A 17,409-nucleotide genomic window follows, 5' to 3' on the forward strand; every position below is an offset into this window, starting at 1 on the left:
TCGTGATGTAGAACCAACCTTACCTCGACATCTACGCAAGACTGATGTTACAAAAGGTGCTACGCACAATTTAGATTTTTATAAATTGTTTGAATTCTCATGTGGTCGGTCTGAGAGCTTGTGGTTGTCGATACAAGCCTATCATGAACGCACGGGTGTGAATTCAACCCTTCTCAGAGCCTGAGAGCTGCGTGTATTTGCTCACCTCCAGAACTTGCCAAAGACGTCGACGTTTGGATATGGCTGGCGAGATGCATAAAGATCTTGGTGTTGTAGGCAGCTGGTGGCAGGCGATGATGAAGAATGCTGCTGCCAACAAAACATCCGACCCCAACTACTTTGCGACGCGACCGGAGCTGCTGCAGACTGAGGCTAATCTTGAGCTGTTTGTTGTCGGCAACGGCGACGACGTTTACAGCCACATCTGTCCCGCGATTGAGCAAGCGCAGCAAGAGGTCATACTCATCACATGCTTTTGGGCACGCAGCTCGTCTCTTGACATGCTTCGCGAATCTCTGCGGGCGCTCTCCGAGCAGGTGATGGCGAAAAGGAGAAGCAAGGTCCGTGTCTTCATAGGATTCTCATCGTTGTCCGCGCTACAGAAGCTTTTCCACACCCGTTCCGTAGCAGGCTCGATATACAGTGGCTCAGCATGGACGACGAAGCTCTCGCTACCCGGTCCGGAAGAGTTACCGGGCTTGGATATTCAAGTCAAGAGTGTATTCGTGCTGCCGTTCAGCGTCATGCACCCAAAGTTCGTCATAATCGATCGTAAGCTGGTTTTATTACCCTCATGCAATGTCTCATGGGAGTCCTGGTTTGAAGGCTGTATCGCGCTATCTGGTCCAATAGTCAAGCAATTCGTAACGTTCTGGCAAACATTTTGGGCGAGGACTTCTTCGAATGATGGCAACCCGGATGATGTCTCATTCGACATATCAGATCAGACCAAGGCCGTTGTCTGCACTCGACGTGCCGACACTCAGCCAGGCGCGGCATACAGCATTGTTGCTTTAAGCCACCTTCCACCATGTTACGCTATCTTCTTGCCGTCACCTCACCATGCTTGGCCACGATTCAGTTTCCCCTGGCAAAAACACCGACCCCCTCCAAGTACCCCTTTGAACACCTTTGTCCTTGAGTTATTCGAATCAGCTTCATCCACAATCTACATACAGACACCGAACGTCACGTCGCTGCCTGTATTAAGTTCGATTCTTCGGATGTTGCGGCGTGGCGTTGATGTTCACATCCTCACCAGTGAGAAACTCATGATTCTCGAACAGCTTGTTACAGCGGGCACTACAACGTCGCGGTGCATAAGAAAATTGATCAAACTGTACAAGCGTTCGAATTCTATATCTGTTCATTCTGATGAGGAGCGATTACCAGTTCGCATCGGCAAGCTCAAGGTAGAATATTACGAATCGAAAGGCTGCAGTCAACAAGACGGCGAGCCCGTTCAGACGCACCTGAAGCTCACCATTGTGGATGAAGAGTGGACCATCCTTGGCAGCGGAAATTTGGACAGAGCATCATGGTACACAAGTCAAGAGCTCGGGGTGGCTTTCAAATCCCGTGAGCTGGCCAAAAATGTTCATCACTTGGTAACGCGGCAGATGGAAGGCCGGACCAAGATTGCTTTTGACTCAGCATTCAGCTGAAATTGATGTTCTTGCATCTTACGAAGCCAATCCCTACGATCCCCTGCACCGGCTCTGGCAATTGGTGAAGCAAGGGCAACATACGTGTACGAAGTTTAACAAATCCGCTTAGATAATATCTGGGCCATCGGACAGAGCCACTTCCATCAAGTCGTCAGCATCCATTTATGGTTTGTCATGAAACAGCCTATGTTACTCGATTTTGGGGTTTGGTGGGATTTACTTTCTCAGATGGATACGACGCTTCCCCCCGGTGAGATTGGGGTTGTCAAGATTCGTACTGGTCAAACGGGGCACAATGCTGAGCACGAGACGCATGATACACTGCACAATTGGTGATTTCTCGAACGTTGCCATATCGGACATGTTTCGAAAAAGGGGTCATTGCGCAGGACAGCCTGAATTTCGCAGATTGGACTGTTAGACCATGTACAATCATTAGATAATTGCTGCGTGGTTGTTCGAGCACGAGCTGCATTAAGGCACCTTCTTTTACGAGGACGCGTCCAATACGTCTCAATGTCCCGAGACACCCCATGTCACTTAGCATCTTGCTTGGTATTGCTTGTTTCGACAGTGTTCGCGTCCAAGCCCTGCGAGGCGAGCTTGCCATTGTTCGCCTTAAGCGCAGGTATTGCTCCATCGTCGATCATCCCACGCGTGAATGACCGATCCAAACAGCCTCAAGAGAGATGGGTACGCGTGGCGGAGGCACCCATCATGCCCGACAAGGCTGCTCAGACGAGCTCAAGGACACATCTTCGACAGGTCGAGATAAGATAACGTCAGGTGGCGGCATTCTTCAGAGCTGAGGCATCGCACATTTCGGTACCTTCGGATGTGAGCAGAGCCCATAGAAATGTACACGCAGCAACGACGAGGAAGCACATTCGTTGACGCATCAGCCGTGCTGAGAGATGTGCGGGCAGATGAAGAGTTGACAGCACGCGCGAGTGGCGGCGTCCGGAAGGTGGACGTCGTGCTCAGGGTCTCGACGGACTGTGGGGCGGCAGAACAGGCCAGTGCTGCTAATCTGATGGAAAACGTGCTGGAATCCGGGCTTCTGATTGGCCGGCCAGAATGGAAAGTTCAACCTCACCTCTTCTCGTCCGCGTCCACAAAGCGAAAATGCTGGAGCGAGATGGCGCAAGCGGATCGATGCAGACGCCGGCAGCCTTCGGCCGTGGGCTGCAACGCTAAGTCGCCACGAGAAGCTTGCGTTCGCTTGGCTGACGACGCGATGCTGTCGGCGGTCAAGAAAGGAAATGTGTCGCGTGCTCAGAGAAGTGTTGACCGTCGCCGTCCGCAAAGGTGCAACGAAGCCATGCTGCGGCCACGGCCACGACCTGGGCCTGGAGACGGCCACGAAAGGCAGCACGACGCTGTTCGAGTGGAGCCGGCCGTCACCGCTTGGACCTGGACGGTGGGAAACGACTAATTGTTAGTTTCTGCTTCTTACGACCAAATAAAGGTCTGCCCGTCTTGCCTTCTCTTTCTTGACACTCCACCCGGCCAAGCTCCCGGCAACAACCCAGCTCTCTATTGCCGCCTTTGCCCACACATGAGCAAATCTTTTCTCCCTCCCGCGGGGTGCATGATTGACTTAAAGCATCCTTACGTCTCAGCATATATTTCTCGTACCAATTCAAACCCTTCCCAAGGTCACTGCTGAATCCCACGTTTCTGGTCTGCTCGTAATCTGGAAGCCAGGGCCGGCCACGCTTCCAACCTGATCGGCATACTCTCACCACACCTGCGCTACTAGTGCCATTGCCGCGAGTGTCATCCACTCACGTCTCGAAGTATTTGAACGTGGTTTCCGCCCTGGCTCTCTCATCGTCCTGCAAACGTCACATCTTGGTTCTTACCAACCGTGCATCAGCGCCACCGAAAGGCTTAGAGACCTAGGCCGAGCATACGATCTGGCAGTATAAGACGAGTCGTCATCGCTTATCAGATCCTAGATCGACGTCTTATACTTATCCTTTCCTGGGCATTGCCAAATCTTCTCATCGTTTCGGAATTACTTTTCTGATCCTCTCGTTCTCAAGGGCAAGAATTTTTGAGAGCACACAATGGCAGACAACAGCGACGAATCACTTCGTGACTTCGGCGCGCAGGCTCCTCACGGCCCAAACGTGACTGGCCATCATGTTGCTACTGCCAGACTAGGAAGCCTGCAGATGGATGGCAACGAGGCTGAAGTCTTTCAGACCATTCTGAAGCCAGACGACATGTATGACCAAGAGGGCACGTACTGGGCGGACATGCCACTTCTCAAGAGGCTCAACTTTGTCCTCGGCGTGGATGGCAAGGAGGCTCGAAGAGAGCTCGCCTTGATTGGCAATATGATCAAGAACGACCCATTGAGCCCAGTGGGAGCGTATATGCGAAATATGGTTATTCCTGGGATGGGTCTGCTCTTGGAAGGGTAAGATGTCATGAGGAGTCCCCAGCGATAAAGCTGCTAACCTGTTCAGATACGTATTGTTCTCCATTGGCAATGTTCGACCTCTACTTCAAGCAGCCTTCCCGTCTTGCTGGAAGACGTTCGAAATCTGCGACGAGACATGGACTCAAGCAATCGACTACCTGGAGATTTGCGGAATCATCTGCGGTCAAATCCTTGTCGGCATCATCGGTGACTGGATCGGTCGACGTTGGGGCCTCATTCAGGACGCCACCATCATGTTCCTTGGCTTGATCATGCTCACCGCGGCCTGGGGTGTTACGCAAAACGGCTGGGTCATCTGCTACGTCTGGTCGCTCTTCTTCTACGGCATCGGCGTAGGTGGTGAATATCCCATGACTGCCACTTCCGGTATGGAGAACGCAGTTGGTGCTGGCAAAGTCTCCACCAAGGAAGACCGTCTCCACCGAGGTCGCAAGGTCACCAGCGCCTTCTTGATGCAAGGCTGGGGCCAGTTTGCCAACCAAGTCATCTTGATCTTGCTCCTCCTGATTTTTCACCACGGGAGTGGTAACCCACCATACTCGAAGGTGGCGGCGCAATGGACGTATCGCGTCTCATTTGCGATTCCCGCTGTTGGAACACTGTGGCTCGTCTACTACCGCGTCTACAAGATGAAATCTGCTAGCAGGCAGCTCGCTCTTGCCAAGAAGAAGAGCAAAGTCACTGGTTACGATACCCAGTCGCTCAAGATGACCTTCACTTATTTCGGCCCCCGCCTCATTGCAACTGCCGGTGCTTGGTATGCGAACGACATCTTCTTTTACGGCAACAAGCTCTTCCAGAGTCAGTTTATTTCTGTCCTCACTCCAGGCAACAAGTCTGTCATGGTCGGCTGGCTGTACAACCTGGTAAACGTTGGCGTGTCTCTGTGCGGCTACTACCTAGCTTCTTTCCTAATCGACAACAAGCTGTATGGTCGCAAGTGGATGATGATAGTTGGCTTCATGTGCGACTTTATCCTCTTCGTCATCCCAGCTTTCGCCTACAGCCACTACAGCAGCCCAGCTGGTATTCATTCCTTCCAGGCCATGTATTTCTTGTCATCATTCTTCAATCAATTTGGGCCTAACTCCGTCACCTTCCTTGTGGCGGCTGAGGTGTACCCAACACCCATTCGTGCCACTGCGCACGGGTTTTCCGCTGCTGTTGGCAAGCTTGGTGCCCTGCACGCGGCCGTGATGTACAACTACCTTGATACTACCGGGGAGAAGTTCCGCATCGTCTGCTGGTTCGGTCTTGCGGGCGCTATCCTTACTCTACTATTCTTACCAGATACCACCGGACTTGATCTCAAAGAACAGGAGCGACGCTGGAACTACATCCGTCTGGGGAGAGAAGCCGACTACCACGGTATCGCCATTCACCCGCAACACCTGTCGCTCTGGGAACGCTTCCGTGGTGTCCACAAGTACTACGACCCCGTGCTAGACTATAAGCAAAAGGTTGAGGAGATGCGGCAGGAGTGGGAAGAGTGGCAGGCCGAGAAGGCTGCAGCAAACGCTGATGACGCCGAGTATCCCTCGGATGACTTTAGCGAGGAGGTCTCGACGTACTTCAAGAGGACAGGAACTCCTGGCGCCACGCCTATGATGGTCGGCATGGAGAAGAAATTGACTGGCTCAGATGAAGACGAAAAGAGAGTCCTTGGCGATGCAGCATTGTAGTTCTGTCGTTCGAGAGTGCATGAAGGAAGACGCGACGAGCGACTAGGTGGACACAGATACAGCCAGACAGAATGGAATCACGACGTTACGCATGATCTTGAGACCAGGGGTGATACATTACCGATTCTAGACCATATAAAGGGGGAGGGGTTGGGTTCGGAATGAGGCGAATTGGTGTTCATGACAACGACGACTATTATGAGCTCCGCTTCGAGAGCCGAATTGACTCGGCACACGGGCATACGGATCGTACAGCCATCTGCCGCTTGTCACGCCGACGACGCCGGCCTTCTCGTTGCTTTCGAAGACATTCTCGCAAGTTGCCTCCACTTCAACTTTGCCATCATCAAGGAGCTAGCTTTCCTTGAGCACCGCACCGTCCACAATCACATCTGCCTCATGGCGGTGTATCTCGACAGCAGTGGCTCATAAAGGGGAGACTGGGGCGGATGTCGTCTGTCAGGAGTGGATGAGGAGAATCTAAGCGAACTCTCATCGTCCCGGACCTTGGGCACTTCAATACATTATACCGTTCGTTGCTCCCCGCATCGTGTCGTCACTGTCATCAGTTATTTTGATTATGTTGCTTTAATGGGATCGAAGATATGCCCCGCGTAGTCTATACCTCACAAGACGTAGCTTCCATTAATAGAGAAGAACTGTCAACGCCGAGGGTTTTTTTGGTTTTCTTTTACCAATGAGTATTTGATAATAGTGAATAAACAAGTGATCCAGCGTTGTTGAACTGTGGATTCGAATGTCCGTGCATTGCTCCAAGTTCTTTGTGTCGGGCCGAAAAGCTTTTGCTATCTTGGCCACAGATTGTAAAGGTTGGCGCGGCATCGCGAATCGTTGGTTCGGTATCACGCCCAGTGTCTGCCTTAAATAGTATACGAATTAATGGCAAAGATACTACACGCGTGTGCATAACCGGCCCACAAACGCCATCGCTATGCTCTCCCACCCCGAGCAAATTTGTTATAAAAAAATCTTTTCGACCGCTCATGCCCAGAACCTTGATCACCGAGTGACAAAGGTTTTTTTTTCTCCCTGATGACAAGATCGCATAATATGGAACGGGGATGTTGAGAGGTGGAAACGAAGCAGAGCACTACTCTTCATTGAACTGGCGGAGCTGGTCTATCTGCTCAAGAATGTCGCGTAGGACGTCGTCGGAAATTTTGTTTGCGAGCGAGGGGATGAGGACTTTCGCTTCTTCCGGGTCACCTGGACAGAGGGTGACTAGATGTGCACGTGTAAGCGTAACCGCGTTTACGTGGACATGTTTTCATGAAGCTGAACGGGTAACGGATGGGGAGGAAGCGGATGGGTTTTCAATACCTATCTGGGCCTTTTCAAACTGCTCAAGCTGTGTGTATGGAAGTAGCATAGTTTCGATCTGGTTGAGGGTATTCAACGTTCTGAACCGTGAGAAAGCGTCCATGTAGGTGAGCATCTTCGAGAGGTTCCTACACAAGGACTTTGTGTTAGCGCCTCTGCCCGTGCTGTGCGCATCGCGCGTGAGGTAGAGTATTACTCGGTCTCCCTCAGCTTTGTGCCCTTCTTGTTTCGTATCTGCTCCGTGCGCTCGACGATTAGGCGCGCCTCGGATATGGACAGAGCATGTGCGTCTTGGAACTCGCCCAGGTTGAGCACCTCGCCAGCCTCGAGGTCGAGGTCTGTCCGGGGCCGCTCGCGGGGCGGGTGGTAGGGAACGGTGACGACAGTGCCTCCGGGGCCGAGCTTGCGTGTGGTATTGGCGGGTGTGAGGGGCGTTGAGGAGCCGTTGGTTGCCATGGTGTTGTCCGAGGTGGCGATGAGGGGCAGCGCAAAGTTGATGGGATCAGGAAGGCGGCCTGTCTAATTGGCTACGGGTGGCCTGGTTGATTAAAAGAAACAAAGGGCGGCAGAGTAATGAATCTGCGGGCGGAGTAGGGAGCGTAGGGCGTGCGCCGTGGTGTCTGTCGAGGTCGGCGTAGTTTGCACAAGAGAGCGATCGCAGGACCGACGGTATCACGGAGCTACGCTCGACAGGCTAACATCAAAGCGTCCAGCTCGTCTCGCACGATCAACTGAGGCTCTGTCTGTCACGTTCGATGTTTTTTCGCATGCGGCGGGTGCGGCAGAACCTGGGGGGACGATTCGGGCAGGCTAAAATTAAGGTATCTCGCCCTTGCTGTAAGATCGCCAGGGAGCGCACCTGAAGGGAGCGGTGATGGATGCCTTGGCAGCCTGAGGAGGGTGCAGCTTGCGTGCATGAGTGGGCCAGCAGTTTCTGTTGTGGCTGCGCCAGTGCCCAGAGAGGCAGCGGAGCGGAGATTTGGCGCCAGTTTGCAGTGGCCCACACCGACACCATCGCATCCACACATCTGGACGTTCAAAAAGTTATGACCAGACCTGGCCTTGGCCTGTTGCTTCAGAGCTTGCCGTTCCCTACCTTGGGCTATTTTGCCGCATCAGTTGAGGCACTCGCTATTCCCGCGCAACGTCGTGCAGTGCATTGCTGGGCCAGGCTTTTCTTCTGTTCGCAGGGCTCTCCAGCACACGCCCTGACCCACAGAGCCCCTCTCCCCCGACCCAGCCCCCGACCAGCGGCTGCACCACTGCGCTCACTTGAACGCCGCAAACACAAACAATCCCGTTCCCTTCCCCCCTCCCCCCCCCAAAAAAAAGGCGCCCCCTCCCCAGGGAGCCCTTCTATTCTGGGACGAGCCCGCTAATTGCTCAGGGCTCACTGCTACTCCCGCCGCTGCTTTCCTGCTAGCACCCTACACACACGCCGCTCGCTGCACTGCACGTCTTTGCACCTGACTTGACTCTCCTACTCGACCATCGCTCGCACAACCAGCCCAAGCTCGGGTCTACCACCGCTCGGTTGTCGCTCACGCTCTTCATTTCTTCACGCCACATCAACACGCACCGCGACTCCGACTTGGCTGCGCGTGTGTGCTCTTCCAATCTCTACCTATTGTTGTGCTACAGCGTTCCCTCTTCACCGCATCGCCGACCAAAGTCACCCACTGCCCTTCCACACAAAGTCCTTGTGTGCATCCACCGGCCTCCGCTGCCAACTCACAATTCATACATAGTCACGTCCACACCCGTTTAGGCTCGCCCACGCCCACGCCCACTCTCACTCGCTCGCCCATTCACGTCGCTTCCTTGAAAGCTGGACATAACGTAGGCCCACTATGGTTGGCCCGTATGCGGGCGGACCACCACAGAACGGCTCTTCTGTCTACCCTCAGCGCTACGACTCGCCTGGGCCGCAGACCACGGCCTTTGACTCCCGCACCGGCAACACCATGAGCAACCGCAACATGCCTCCCGGAGCCTACTCGCAGCCAGACCCTCGAGGCGTCGGCACCTCGGGTCGGCCTGACCCCTCGAAGATATTGCTCCCCCCTTCGCGACAAAACAGCTACCCGATGTCCGACAACCCGGCGGGGCCCCAACCCTCACAAGAATATGGAAGCTCGCAGAACGTAGGACGACCATCGACGGACAGGCAGAAGAGCTCAAGTAATGGCACGAGGAGGCCTAGCGGGACTAGGATATGTGGGAAGTGTGGGGAGCCGCTTCAGGGACAGTTCGTTCGAGCGCTGGACAACACATTCCACTTGGATTGCTTCACGTGTCATGTGAGTTCTAATTTCTCAATATCCAGCCGCTGATCAGGAAGACGGTCTCGACTGACGGAAGAAATCATAGGAATGCGGCAAGATCGTGGCGTCTAAATTCTTCCCCGTCCCTGATGAAGGTCCCAACCAGTACCCTCTCTGCGAGACCGACTATTTCCGCCGTCTTGATCTCTTGTGTTACCAATGCGGTGGCGCTCTTCGCGGCTCCTACATCACCGCCCTTGACCGCAAATACCACATCGAACACTTCACCTGCTCGATATGTCCCACCATCTTCGGAGCCCAAGACAGCTACTACGAACACGAGGGAGACGTGTACTGTCACTACCACTACTCGACACGATTTGCGCAGCGGTGTCACGGCTGTCAAAACGCCATTCTCAAGCAGTTTGTCGAGATTTTTCGCAATGGCCAGAATCAGCACTGGCATCCTGAGTGCTACATGATCCACAAATACTGGAATGTGCGGCTCTCGAACGTGAAGAAGGACGCGAACGCCGAGCCCGAGGTGCCCAGGAGCGAGGACAACCCTTCGGACCCGGTCAGAAACAGAGTACGGGACGAGGAGGAGCGTGTCGAGGGCAAGGTGTTGTGGATTTGGCGGTCCCTCTCCACATTTGAGGAACGTTCGGCAACGTGCATCTCAGACATGCTGCTGCATGTTAGCAATGGGGTGTACTTTGACGGCATCATGGCCGCGAAGCGTTTCATTGTGCATGTGGACGTGTTTTTCAAATGTACGGATGATTTGGACCGTATGCTAGCCTCCCAGACGGGGAAGGGTCTGTCCTACAGCCGCGAAGCTAAACTCCTGTGTAAGAAGGTTGTGTCGTTCTTCTCGCTGCTCTCAGAGTCATCGGACGCAGGGATGCGTAGACTGGGCGTTACTCAAGAGCTGCTCTCGCTTGTGACGGGCCTGGCTCACTATCTCAAGCTCTTGATTCGGATCTGCCTGCAGGGCGCACTGAAGCTGGAGCGCGAGACGGGTAGCGCCGATGGGCTGAACCGCTTCCTCAACCAGATCAATTCCCTGGATGAACGACTGGCCCAAAACGAAGCCTCCGACCCAATTGCGGAATCACTGCCATACGTACGGGGGGAATCAGATCACTGTCCCATCTGCGGAAAACCCGTCGAAGATCGCTGTGCTAAGTTTGCAGATAGATGCTTCCACTTGACGTGTATGCGATGCAAGACATGCGGACGGGACGTCAGTGACAAAGTGGGTGAGGCGTGGTTCAGTCCTTCTGTCGGGCAGGTGCTCTGTTACGAACACAGGAATCAATTCGCAGATGGCCAGATGGGGTTCAGGCCGGTGACAAGACTGCAGCAGTATGTGCATCTCTTGCTCGTGGCCCACGCGCGCCTTCTGGCCACGCTGAGAAGCCAAGGTGCGCTGCCGCACACGTCAGGTAAGTACACATCAACGGTTGTAACAACAACACGCCGCGTCTGCTGCGCGATAACACTGCCATTTTACACAAAACACACAGAGCTAGGCTGATATCAAACTCCTTTTCAAAACACAGATGATCCAAATCTCGCCCGTTACGACTCAAGCCAAGGACACCGACCTGGGCCAACAGATGCCGCGTCGCCGCCAATGCTGAGCGCAGATAGCAGATCAAAGTCGTTTGCTGGCTCGACGTCGACGATGGCACAGCAAGAAAAGAATAATCGCATCTCCGCGTCTTACGAACAAACTCTCGGCGACATCCGTAGACTGCGATCGACGAGGATGGAACGGCACTTGTCTACCACACAAAAGAAAGCGCGCACTTCACGTGTCATTGAAGGTCCCGGAGGCGGTGTTCAACCCGGCCCTGCAGACAACGACCCACGAAGCAATCGCGGAGGTAACCAGATGGGCAACGATGAATCACAGCTCGCGTTTGGTACACAGTCCATCGCTCTGGATGACATACCTCGTCTGGTTGCTGCAGAGCAAGCACGCGAACAGCGACCCAACGCAGCCAAGTACGCGAGAGGCAACCTTGGTCCACGTGAGCCTCAACCGCGGCTCCTTAACGGACACCGACGCGACATGTCTGGCGGAAACGAACTTGATCGTGCTATCGCCGAAGGCGGTGGCGCGAGTGGTGGTCAGCGGACTCGTCGTTACTTCTCGGAGCTTTCCCCGTTGGAGTACTTCTTTGTACGTCATATTGCAGTGCTGAACATGGAGCCGTTACTGGATGGCCACTTTAACCAACAGGAGCTGCTGAACTTGATCGAGCCGCCAGAAAAATCCGGCAACACATTCTGGTCCCGCTTTGGGAAGGCACTCAAAGGAGGCGGAGGTGACAAGAAGGACAAAGACAAAAAGAAAGGCATCTTTGGCAAGCCTCTTGAGGTGATTGTTGAACGCGACGGTGCCGAGTCAACCGATGGCGTTGGACCAGGTGCTCTGCGCATCCCTGCTCTCGTGGAGAGTGCTGTCTCCGCCATGCGCAACATGGACATGTCAGTTGAAGGCGTGTTCCGCAAGAACGGCAACATTCGTCGCCTGCGCGAGCTTAGCGAGGAAATCGATGCCAAAGGCTGCGAAGCCGTCGACCTCTCCAAAGAAACACCAGTTCAAGTTGCAGCCTTGCTTAAGAAGTTCCTCCGTGAGCTTGCCGACCCAGTTATGACAACCAAACTGCATCGCCTCTGGATCACGGCAGCCAAGATTCCTGACGAGGAAAAGCAGCGCCGCATCCTGCACCTGACTTGCTGCCTCCTGCCCAAAGTGCACCGCGACACTATGGAGATTCTATTCAACTTCATGAACTGGGTTGCTAGCTTTCACACCGTGGATGAGGAGACGGGCAGCAAGATGGACATTCACAACCTTGCGACGGTCATCGCGCCAAATATCTTGTACTCAGACATTAAGAGCCCCGATATGGACAGTAGCTTCTTGGCGATTGAAGCCGTGGCGGTCATGATCGAGTGTAACGAGATCTTCAGTGAGGCATGTATTGCCCTTCTTTTTGTGTCTTCCTTTTCTGTCTTAAACATTCTGATCTAACTGGATATTTGCAGATTCCGGAAGACATCACCTCATTGCTGAATGACCCCATCTTCGAAAAGGAGGCCGATGTTACAACCAAAGAAATTCTCAAGCGCTACGGCGATATGGCGCGCCGTCCTCACGCTGTTGTCACCCAGAATCATGGCAATGGCTCTCGCGAAGGGCGTGGCGCTATCCAACACGTCGCTGAGGACGCTGCCTGGCCGATGGAGTCCTCAGTGCGACCTGTAGGCGGCCCAGGAGGCAGCACCATGAACACGCCACCATCACACTTCAGTTCTATGCAAGGACACCAGGACACAGGCTCACCGAACCGACAATCGCAGTTCAGAGCGTCAGGTGTGCCAAGGCAGCAAGGTCCGCCTCTTGGTATCACTGGAGCAGGCTAGGTCTTTCGCGATCATCCTGCTATCCTTTCCCATTTTAGTTCATTTTTCTTACTGTTGTTTTGTAGAGGAAGAAGCTGTATCTGGGCCCCAGGCTCTCGAAAGCCGCGAAAAGAATCGCCTTCGAAGAAAGTGCCGCCTCTGTTCGCTAAGATACATTTGCCGCGTATCAAGCGTGGCAGTGCGACAACCGCATACACGCTCGACGGTGCAGCATAACACCAATAATACTTACACTTACTCGTCTTCGCCTTTTTGAGGGAGAAGACATCTGATCGGTATGCTTCCATGATGTCCATGAGGTGAGCAAAGAGCTTAGTCGATTAGCATCGTCATTACTATCAAGGAGTACAAAAAATAACCCCTGCAATCGGTGTTCACATAATAGTCGGAGTTTCGGACACCGCACAAAAAAAAAAAAAAAACACAACCGCGGCCGCCGCCGACATTCTTGGCAGCAACGCGTCATTATTACTAGTTGACGACCTTTTTCTTTCTACAGTCTTGGGCGTTTGGCATTCAACTTCACGTTCTCATGGCTTGCTGATACCCGAGGTAAGAATCCCCCCAAAAAATCAACTCTTTTGCATTCGGGCCCACGACCCATGGGAGTACAAGGCATGCATAATACCTTGAGTCCGGAGTCGAGCAGCAGCAGAGCGATGACGACTGGAGCAACTCGCAACGGCAGAATATATTTCTATTTTTCTCCTTCACCTTCTCCTGGACGAGGCTTTTCTCCATTTTCGGATATGCCAGGTTCTCTTTTGTAGCCGGCTATTTTCCATAGGATGCTGGATTTCCTCTCAGGTGACTTAGTTATTCATGGGACACTGGATCTCTTTCCTAGTGGCTGGCTTTGTCCTAAGGCACACTGGATTTTTTGTCTCTCAGCAAACCGCATTGTTACAACAAAAATGATATCGCTTCGCTGGCGCTAGGCACAGCGAAGGCGGTGAGATGCTTGATCCTGACCTTTTTGCAAGCGAAGGTTGTCTGTTTTCATCTGCATGAAGCGCAAAGTGGGGAGGGTTGGCGTTTTGTCAATTGTTGACATTGAAATTGAGGAGAGTAGCTTGATACCTGCTCGCAGTTAAGAGCAGCCGCAACATCAATAACAGGAGCGGCAAGCACAAACAAGCAGCGAAAAAAAAGGTTGTACGTTGGACTTCTGACGGGAGTGGTTATCTTATCCTTCGGTCTCTCGCATGCATGCATGCATGCATGCAGGAGGGAGCGAGCGATGCTCGCTAGAATGATTGTGGGATCGGTCTGTAAACCATAGTTCTGATACCAGATGCCGTAGTGCACCATATGTGTGTACAGCAGTATGAAGAATGGAATCCATTCGGCTTTTTCACTTCGGATACACTTGCCTCTTACAAGCATTACAGCACCTCTCCCCAGCTTCATTCCACGCTCCATATGACCTGGCGCATTTTTCTTCCATGCTCGACTCCTCACTTCTTGTTTCAACGCAGAACATATCCCTTAACCCGCACCGATGGCGTCCTCGCAACCCATGGTCATGAAACGGGACAATCCGCCGGGCATCAGCCTTGCGTAAAATCATGCCTTCGAGGCTTTGTTCGATATGCTTTCCCTGAATAGGCAGTTATAGCAGAGGAGGACGACGACGGGGACCAACGCTCGGGGCGTTCGGTGCCGGGGGGAATGAGCTGTTTCAAGGTTGAAAGAGCTTATCACCTGTGTTAGTGTTGCTTTTTAGGTAAACGTGCACGCGTGCTCCGCATCTTCTGACGTCCCGTCGTGGACGGTGCAAAGCGCACACGGCCTACGCTTCTATCGCCTCGCAACGCGCGCGTTGCGGGACGTTGTTGGCCTGCTGCAAGATTCCGAGAGGCAGGACAGGGCAAGCAGACATAGGCAGGGCACAAGGGAAGGAAGAAGGATAACTTCAAGCACGAATCACAGACACGAGCAAGCCTGACGGGGCTCGGCGGACGCCTCCAGTGCGCAGAAGGCGTTCCGGCCAGCGGGTGCCCAAACGAGCTGGCCTTTGATAAGGTAAATTCGCGTGGCGTTCGTCTGCTCTTCCCCGCTTACGGGCGCGGCTGGCGAATCGCGGACATCTGATCAACAGCAGCGAGCCCAAGAGAAAGGAAGGTCCACGCTCTGTCGCTGCGCATCCCAGCGGAGCTCGAGGACATGCAAGCGATCCGCTGCCCACCCTCCCCTCTTCCTCACGGCAGCCCATTGGCGCGCGATGCACGCTTGTGTCCGACCCTACTGTTTTGGCGTCAGGTCTTATCAGTGGTACGGTTTCCCGCACCCGCTGCACGCTGAGACTGCTGAGCTGGGTAGCCTACTGACACTTGACATATATCTGGATAGGATCTCAAAGCCGCCGAAGCCTCCTGTCGCCTCGAACGGCAGCTCCTCGCATTCCCGTCTTGTTTCTTTTCATTCGGGTTCATATTCTTGGCGGTGCTGTCGCCTTCATCAACCAGTCGCCGCTGTTCCATGAACATCGTTTGACTTCAGCCTCGTTGACCAGTGCATATCAAGCGTCATGCCCGAACGTAACCTGAGCGTTGGGTCGACGCCCGCCCACCGACGCAAGAGCGTCAGAGAGGAGCCTGTTACGTCGATTCTTCCTGGAGGCGACATTCCGTACGATCCCAACCACGAGTACGATGCCGACGAGGAGGTTCTGGCCGCCCTTGGTTACAAGCCGGAGTTCAAGCGTGAATTCAGCCTTTTCTCGACATTTTGCGTCAGCTTTGCCGTGCTCGGCCTGCTGCCCTCGTTCGCAAGCACGCTGTACTATGGCATGGGCTATGCTGGCACCGGAGGTAAGACTTGCAACACTCAAAAGGGAGCTACAATGTGGTGCGGAGCTGACTTGATGTTGACAGGGATGACATGGGGTTGGATCGTGGCCATGGTTGGTGTTCAGTGCGTTGCCATGAGTATGGCCGAGCTCTGTTCTTCGATGCCAACGAGCGGTGGTCTCTACTATGCCGCCGCTGTCCTCGCACCACCGGGTTGGGGCCCACTCGCTGCGTGGATCACTGGCTGGTCCAACTGGCTGGTCCAGATCACGGGTGCTCCCTCTGTGAACTACGGAACCGCCGCCATGATCCTGGCAGCGGGCTCGATTTACAATCCTAACTACGTCCCGACCGATTATCAGACGTTTCTACTTGCAACACTCCTCATGATCATCCATGCTTTCATGTCTTCGGCACCGACCAAGTCGATCGCCCAGATCAACTCCTTCGGCTCCACCTTCAACATGATTGCCCTCATTGTGGTCGTCATCATCATTCCCGCCGCCACGAACCGCGAAGCCCAGGGACTCCCAAAGTTCGCTCCAAGCAGCGAGGTTTGGAAGATCCAGAACGGCACAGATTGGCCGGATGGCATCGCAGTGCTCATGTCCTTCATTGCTGTCTTGTGGACCATGAGTGGCTACGACGCCCCATTCCACCTCGCGGAAGAGTGCTCCAATGCCAACATCGCCTCTCCACGCGCCATCGTCATGACTTCCTCAATTGGCGGTATTTTCGGTTGGTTCTTGCAGCTCGTCGTCGCGTATACGGTGATCAGCATCGACGACGTGATCAACTCCGACCTCGGTCAGCCCTTCGCTGCGTACCTGAACCAAGTCCTTCCGCAGAAGACGGCCATGGCCGTGCTGGCCTTGACCATCATTGCCGGTTTCTTCATGGGTCAGGGTTGCATGATCGCAGCGTCCCGAGTCACATTCGCTTATGCCCGCGACGGCTGCTTCCCGTTCTCCAAGTACTGGTCGCATGTGAACACCAGAACAAAGACCCCAGTCAATGCCGTCTGGGTCAACGCCACAATTGGCATCCTTCAGCTTCTGCTCATATTCGGCGGCAGTATTACCATCGGCGCGCTGTTCAGCGTTGGCGCTATCGCTGCTGAAATTGCATTCTGCACCCCTATCTTCATTCGGGTCTTCCTGGTGGGCAATCGCTTCCGCCCGGGCCCGTGGAACTTGGGCAGGTTCAGCATCCCGATTGGCGTCATTGCTTCCGCCTTCGTCGCGCTCATGATCCCCATTCTGAATTTCCCTAGCGTCAGAGGCGGTGATCTAACGTGAGTCTCGCCATTTCTGAAACGTTTCTTTCACTCGCAGATGCTAATGCGAAGCAGACCTGACGGTATGAATTGGACCGTGGTTGTCTACTTTGGACCCATGTTCCTCGTCATGTGCTGGTGGTTCATCAGCGCCCGGAAGTGGTTCAAGGGACCCAAGGTCAACGTGGAACACCTGATGCTGGGACAAGATGGCAACGTGATCGAAGGCGAGGGCAAGACCGTGGATGGTGACAGCTCATCGGAGAGCGCTCCTGTTGCTGGCAGCAAGGCCGCTGCGGTGGCGGAGGAGAGCGCGCTGGGCACGGAGATTATGAAGTCTTGAAGACATTTGAGACACGTTCAATCTGAATGATACCACATCTAATATGGGCAAAACGTACGGATTTGCATGACCACTGAGTAGTAATTTATGTCTCGCGCTCCCAACTTGAGCTAAGCCCATTTCCTAAATAAGCAAAGTGCAGTGTGATGCA

General features: G+C 53.9%; 5 protein-coding genes across 6 annotated transcripts; 4 read left to right on the top strand and 1 right to left on the bottom strand.

Annotated features, from left to right (window-relative positions):
- The first annotated feature begins 37 nt into the window (after positions 1 to 37).
- On the top strand, positions 38 to 2,158 carry PV09_04842 (uncharacterized protein). The gene has a single exon (XM_016358268.1). It carries the CDS (start codon positions 240 to 242, stop codon positions 1,662 to 1,664), a length of 1,425 nt encoding a protein of 474 aa, XP_016213886.1. The 5' UTR covers positions 38 to 239; the 3' UTR covers positions 1,665 to 2,158.
- A 766-nt stretch (positions 2,159 to 2,924) lies between these two features.
- Positions 2,925 to 6,473, top strand: PV09_04843 (uncharacterized protein). The gene is made up of 2 exons (XM_016358269.1): positions 2,925 to 4,095; positions 4,145 to 6,473. The coding sequence occupies exons 1-2, from the start codon at positions 3,740 to 3,742 to the stop codon at positions 5,799 to 5,801; spliced, it is 2,013 nt and encodes a 670-aa protein (XP_016213887.1). The 5' UTR covers positions 2,925 to 3,739; the 3' UTR covers positions 5,802 to 6,473.
- PV09_04844 (uncharacterized protein) lies at positions 5,950 to 7,953 on the bottom strand. Its single transcript, XM_016358270.1, has 3 exons — positions 7,339 to 7,953; positions 7,143 to 7,270; positions 5,950 to 7,043 (listed from the first exon to the last, which is right to left on the bottom strand). Exons 1-3 carry the CDS (start codon positions 7,596 to 7,598, stop codon positions 6,913 to 6,915), a joined length of 519 nt encoding a protein of 172 aa, XP_016213888.1. The 5' UTR covers positions 7,599 to 7,953; the 3' UTR covers positions 5,950 to 6,912.
- Positions 7,954 to 8,506: 553 nt separating this feature from the next.
- PV09_04845 lies at positions 8,507 to 13,271 on the top strand. Of its 2 annotated transcripts, XM_016358272.1 has the most exons (5): positions 8,507 to 9,442; positions 9,513 to 10,854; positions 10,972 to 12,398; positions 12,470 to 13,122; positions 13,172 to 13,271. In XM_016358272.1, exons 1-4 carry the CDS (start codon positions 8,993 to 8,995, stop codon positions 12,845 to 12,847), a joined length of 3,597 nt encoding a protein of 1,198 aa, XP_016213890.1. In that variant the 5' UTR covers positions 8,507 to 8,992; the 3' UTR covers positions 12,848 to 13,122; positions 13,172 to 13,271. The 2 variants fall into 2 exon arrangements, with proteins under 2 accessions (XP_016213890.1, XP_016213889.1); XM_016358271.1 differs by having other exon boundaries at positions 12,470 to 13,271.
- A 1,670-nt stretch (positions 13,272 to 14,941) lies between these two features.
- Positions 14,942 to 17,354, top strand: PV09_04846 (uncharacterized protein). The gene is made up of 4 exons (XM_016358273.1): positions 14,942 to 15,121; positions 15,200 to 15,660; positions 15,724 to 16,933; positions 16,991 to 17,354. The coding sequence occupies exons 2-4, from the start codon at positions 15,378 to 15,380 to the stop codon at positions 17,256 to 17,258; spliced, it is 1,761 nt and encodes a 586-aa protein (XP_016213891.1). The 5' UTR covers positions 14,942 to 15,121; positions 15,200 to 15,377; the 3' UTR covers positions 17,259 to 17,354.
- Positions 17,355 to 17,409: the final 55 nt, after the last annotated feature.

This window comes from Verruconis gallopava, assembly GCF_000836295.1.
Source record: "Verruconis gallopava strain CBS 43764 unplaced genomic scaffold supercont1.14, whole genome shotgun sequence".
Classification (NCBI taxonomy): domain Eukaryota; kingdom Fungi; phylum Ascomycota; class Dothideomycetes; order Venturiales; family Sympoventuriaceae; genus Verruconis; species Verruconis gallopava.

Excerpts from the sequence above, each read along its gene's own strand:
- PV09_04842 (XM_016358268.1), top strand. The coding sequence starts at position 240 with ATGGCTGGCGAGATGCATAAAGATCTTGGTGTTGTAGGCAGCTGGTGG.
- PV09_04843 (XM_016358269.1), top strand. The coding sequence starts at position 3,740 with ATGGCAGACAACAGCGACGAATCACTTCGTGACTTCGGCGCGCAGGCT. Across the intron at positions 4,096-4,144 it reads ATGGGTCTGCTCTTGGAAGG|ATACGTATTGTTCTCCATTG; the intron begins GTAAGATGTCAT and ends TAACCTGTTCAG.
- PV09_04844 (XM_016358270.1), bottom strand. The coding sequence starts at position 7,598 with ATGGCAACCAACGGCTCCTCAACGCCCCTCACACCCGCCAATACCACA. Across the intron at positions 7,271-7,338 it reads ACAAAGCTGAGGGAGACCGA|GAACCTCTCGAAGATGCTCA; the intron begins GTAATACTCTAC and ends GTCCTTGTGTAG. Across the intron at positions 7,044-7,142 it reads GTTTGAAAAGGCCCAGATAG|TCACCCTCTGTCCAGGTGAC; the intron begins GTATTGAAAACC and ends GTGCACATCTAG.
- PV09_04845 (XM_016358271.1), top strand. The coding sequence starts at position 8,993 with ATGGTTGGCCCGTATGCGGGCGGACCACCACAGAACGGCTCTTCTGTC. Across the intron at positions 9,443-9,512 it reads TGGATTGCTTCACGTGTCAT|GAATGCGGCAAGATCGTGGC; the intron begins GTGAGTTCTAAT and ends AAGAAATCATAG. Across the intron at positions 12,399-12,469 it reads GTAACGAGATCTTCAGTGAG|ATTCCGGAAGACATCACCTC; the intron begins GCATGTATTGCC and ends GGATATTTGCAG.
- PV09_04846 (XM_016358273.1), top strand. The coding sequence starts at position 15,378 with ATGCCCGAACGTAACCTGAGCGTTGGGTCGACGCCCGCCCACCGACGC. Across the intron at positions 15,661-15,723 it reads GGGCTATGCTGGCACCGGAG|GGATGACATGGGGTTGGATC; the intron begins GTAAGACTTGCA and ends TGATGTTGACAG. Across the intron at positions 16,934-16,990 it reads GTCAGAGGCGGTGATCTAAC|ACCTGACGGTATGAATTGGA; the intron begins GTGAGTCTCGCC and ends AATGCGAAGCAG.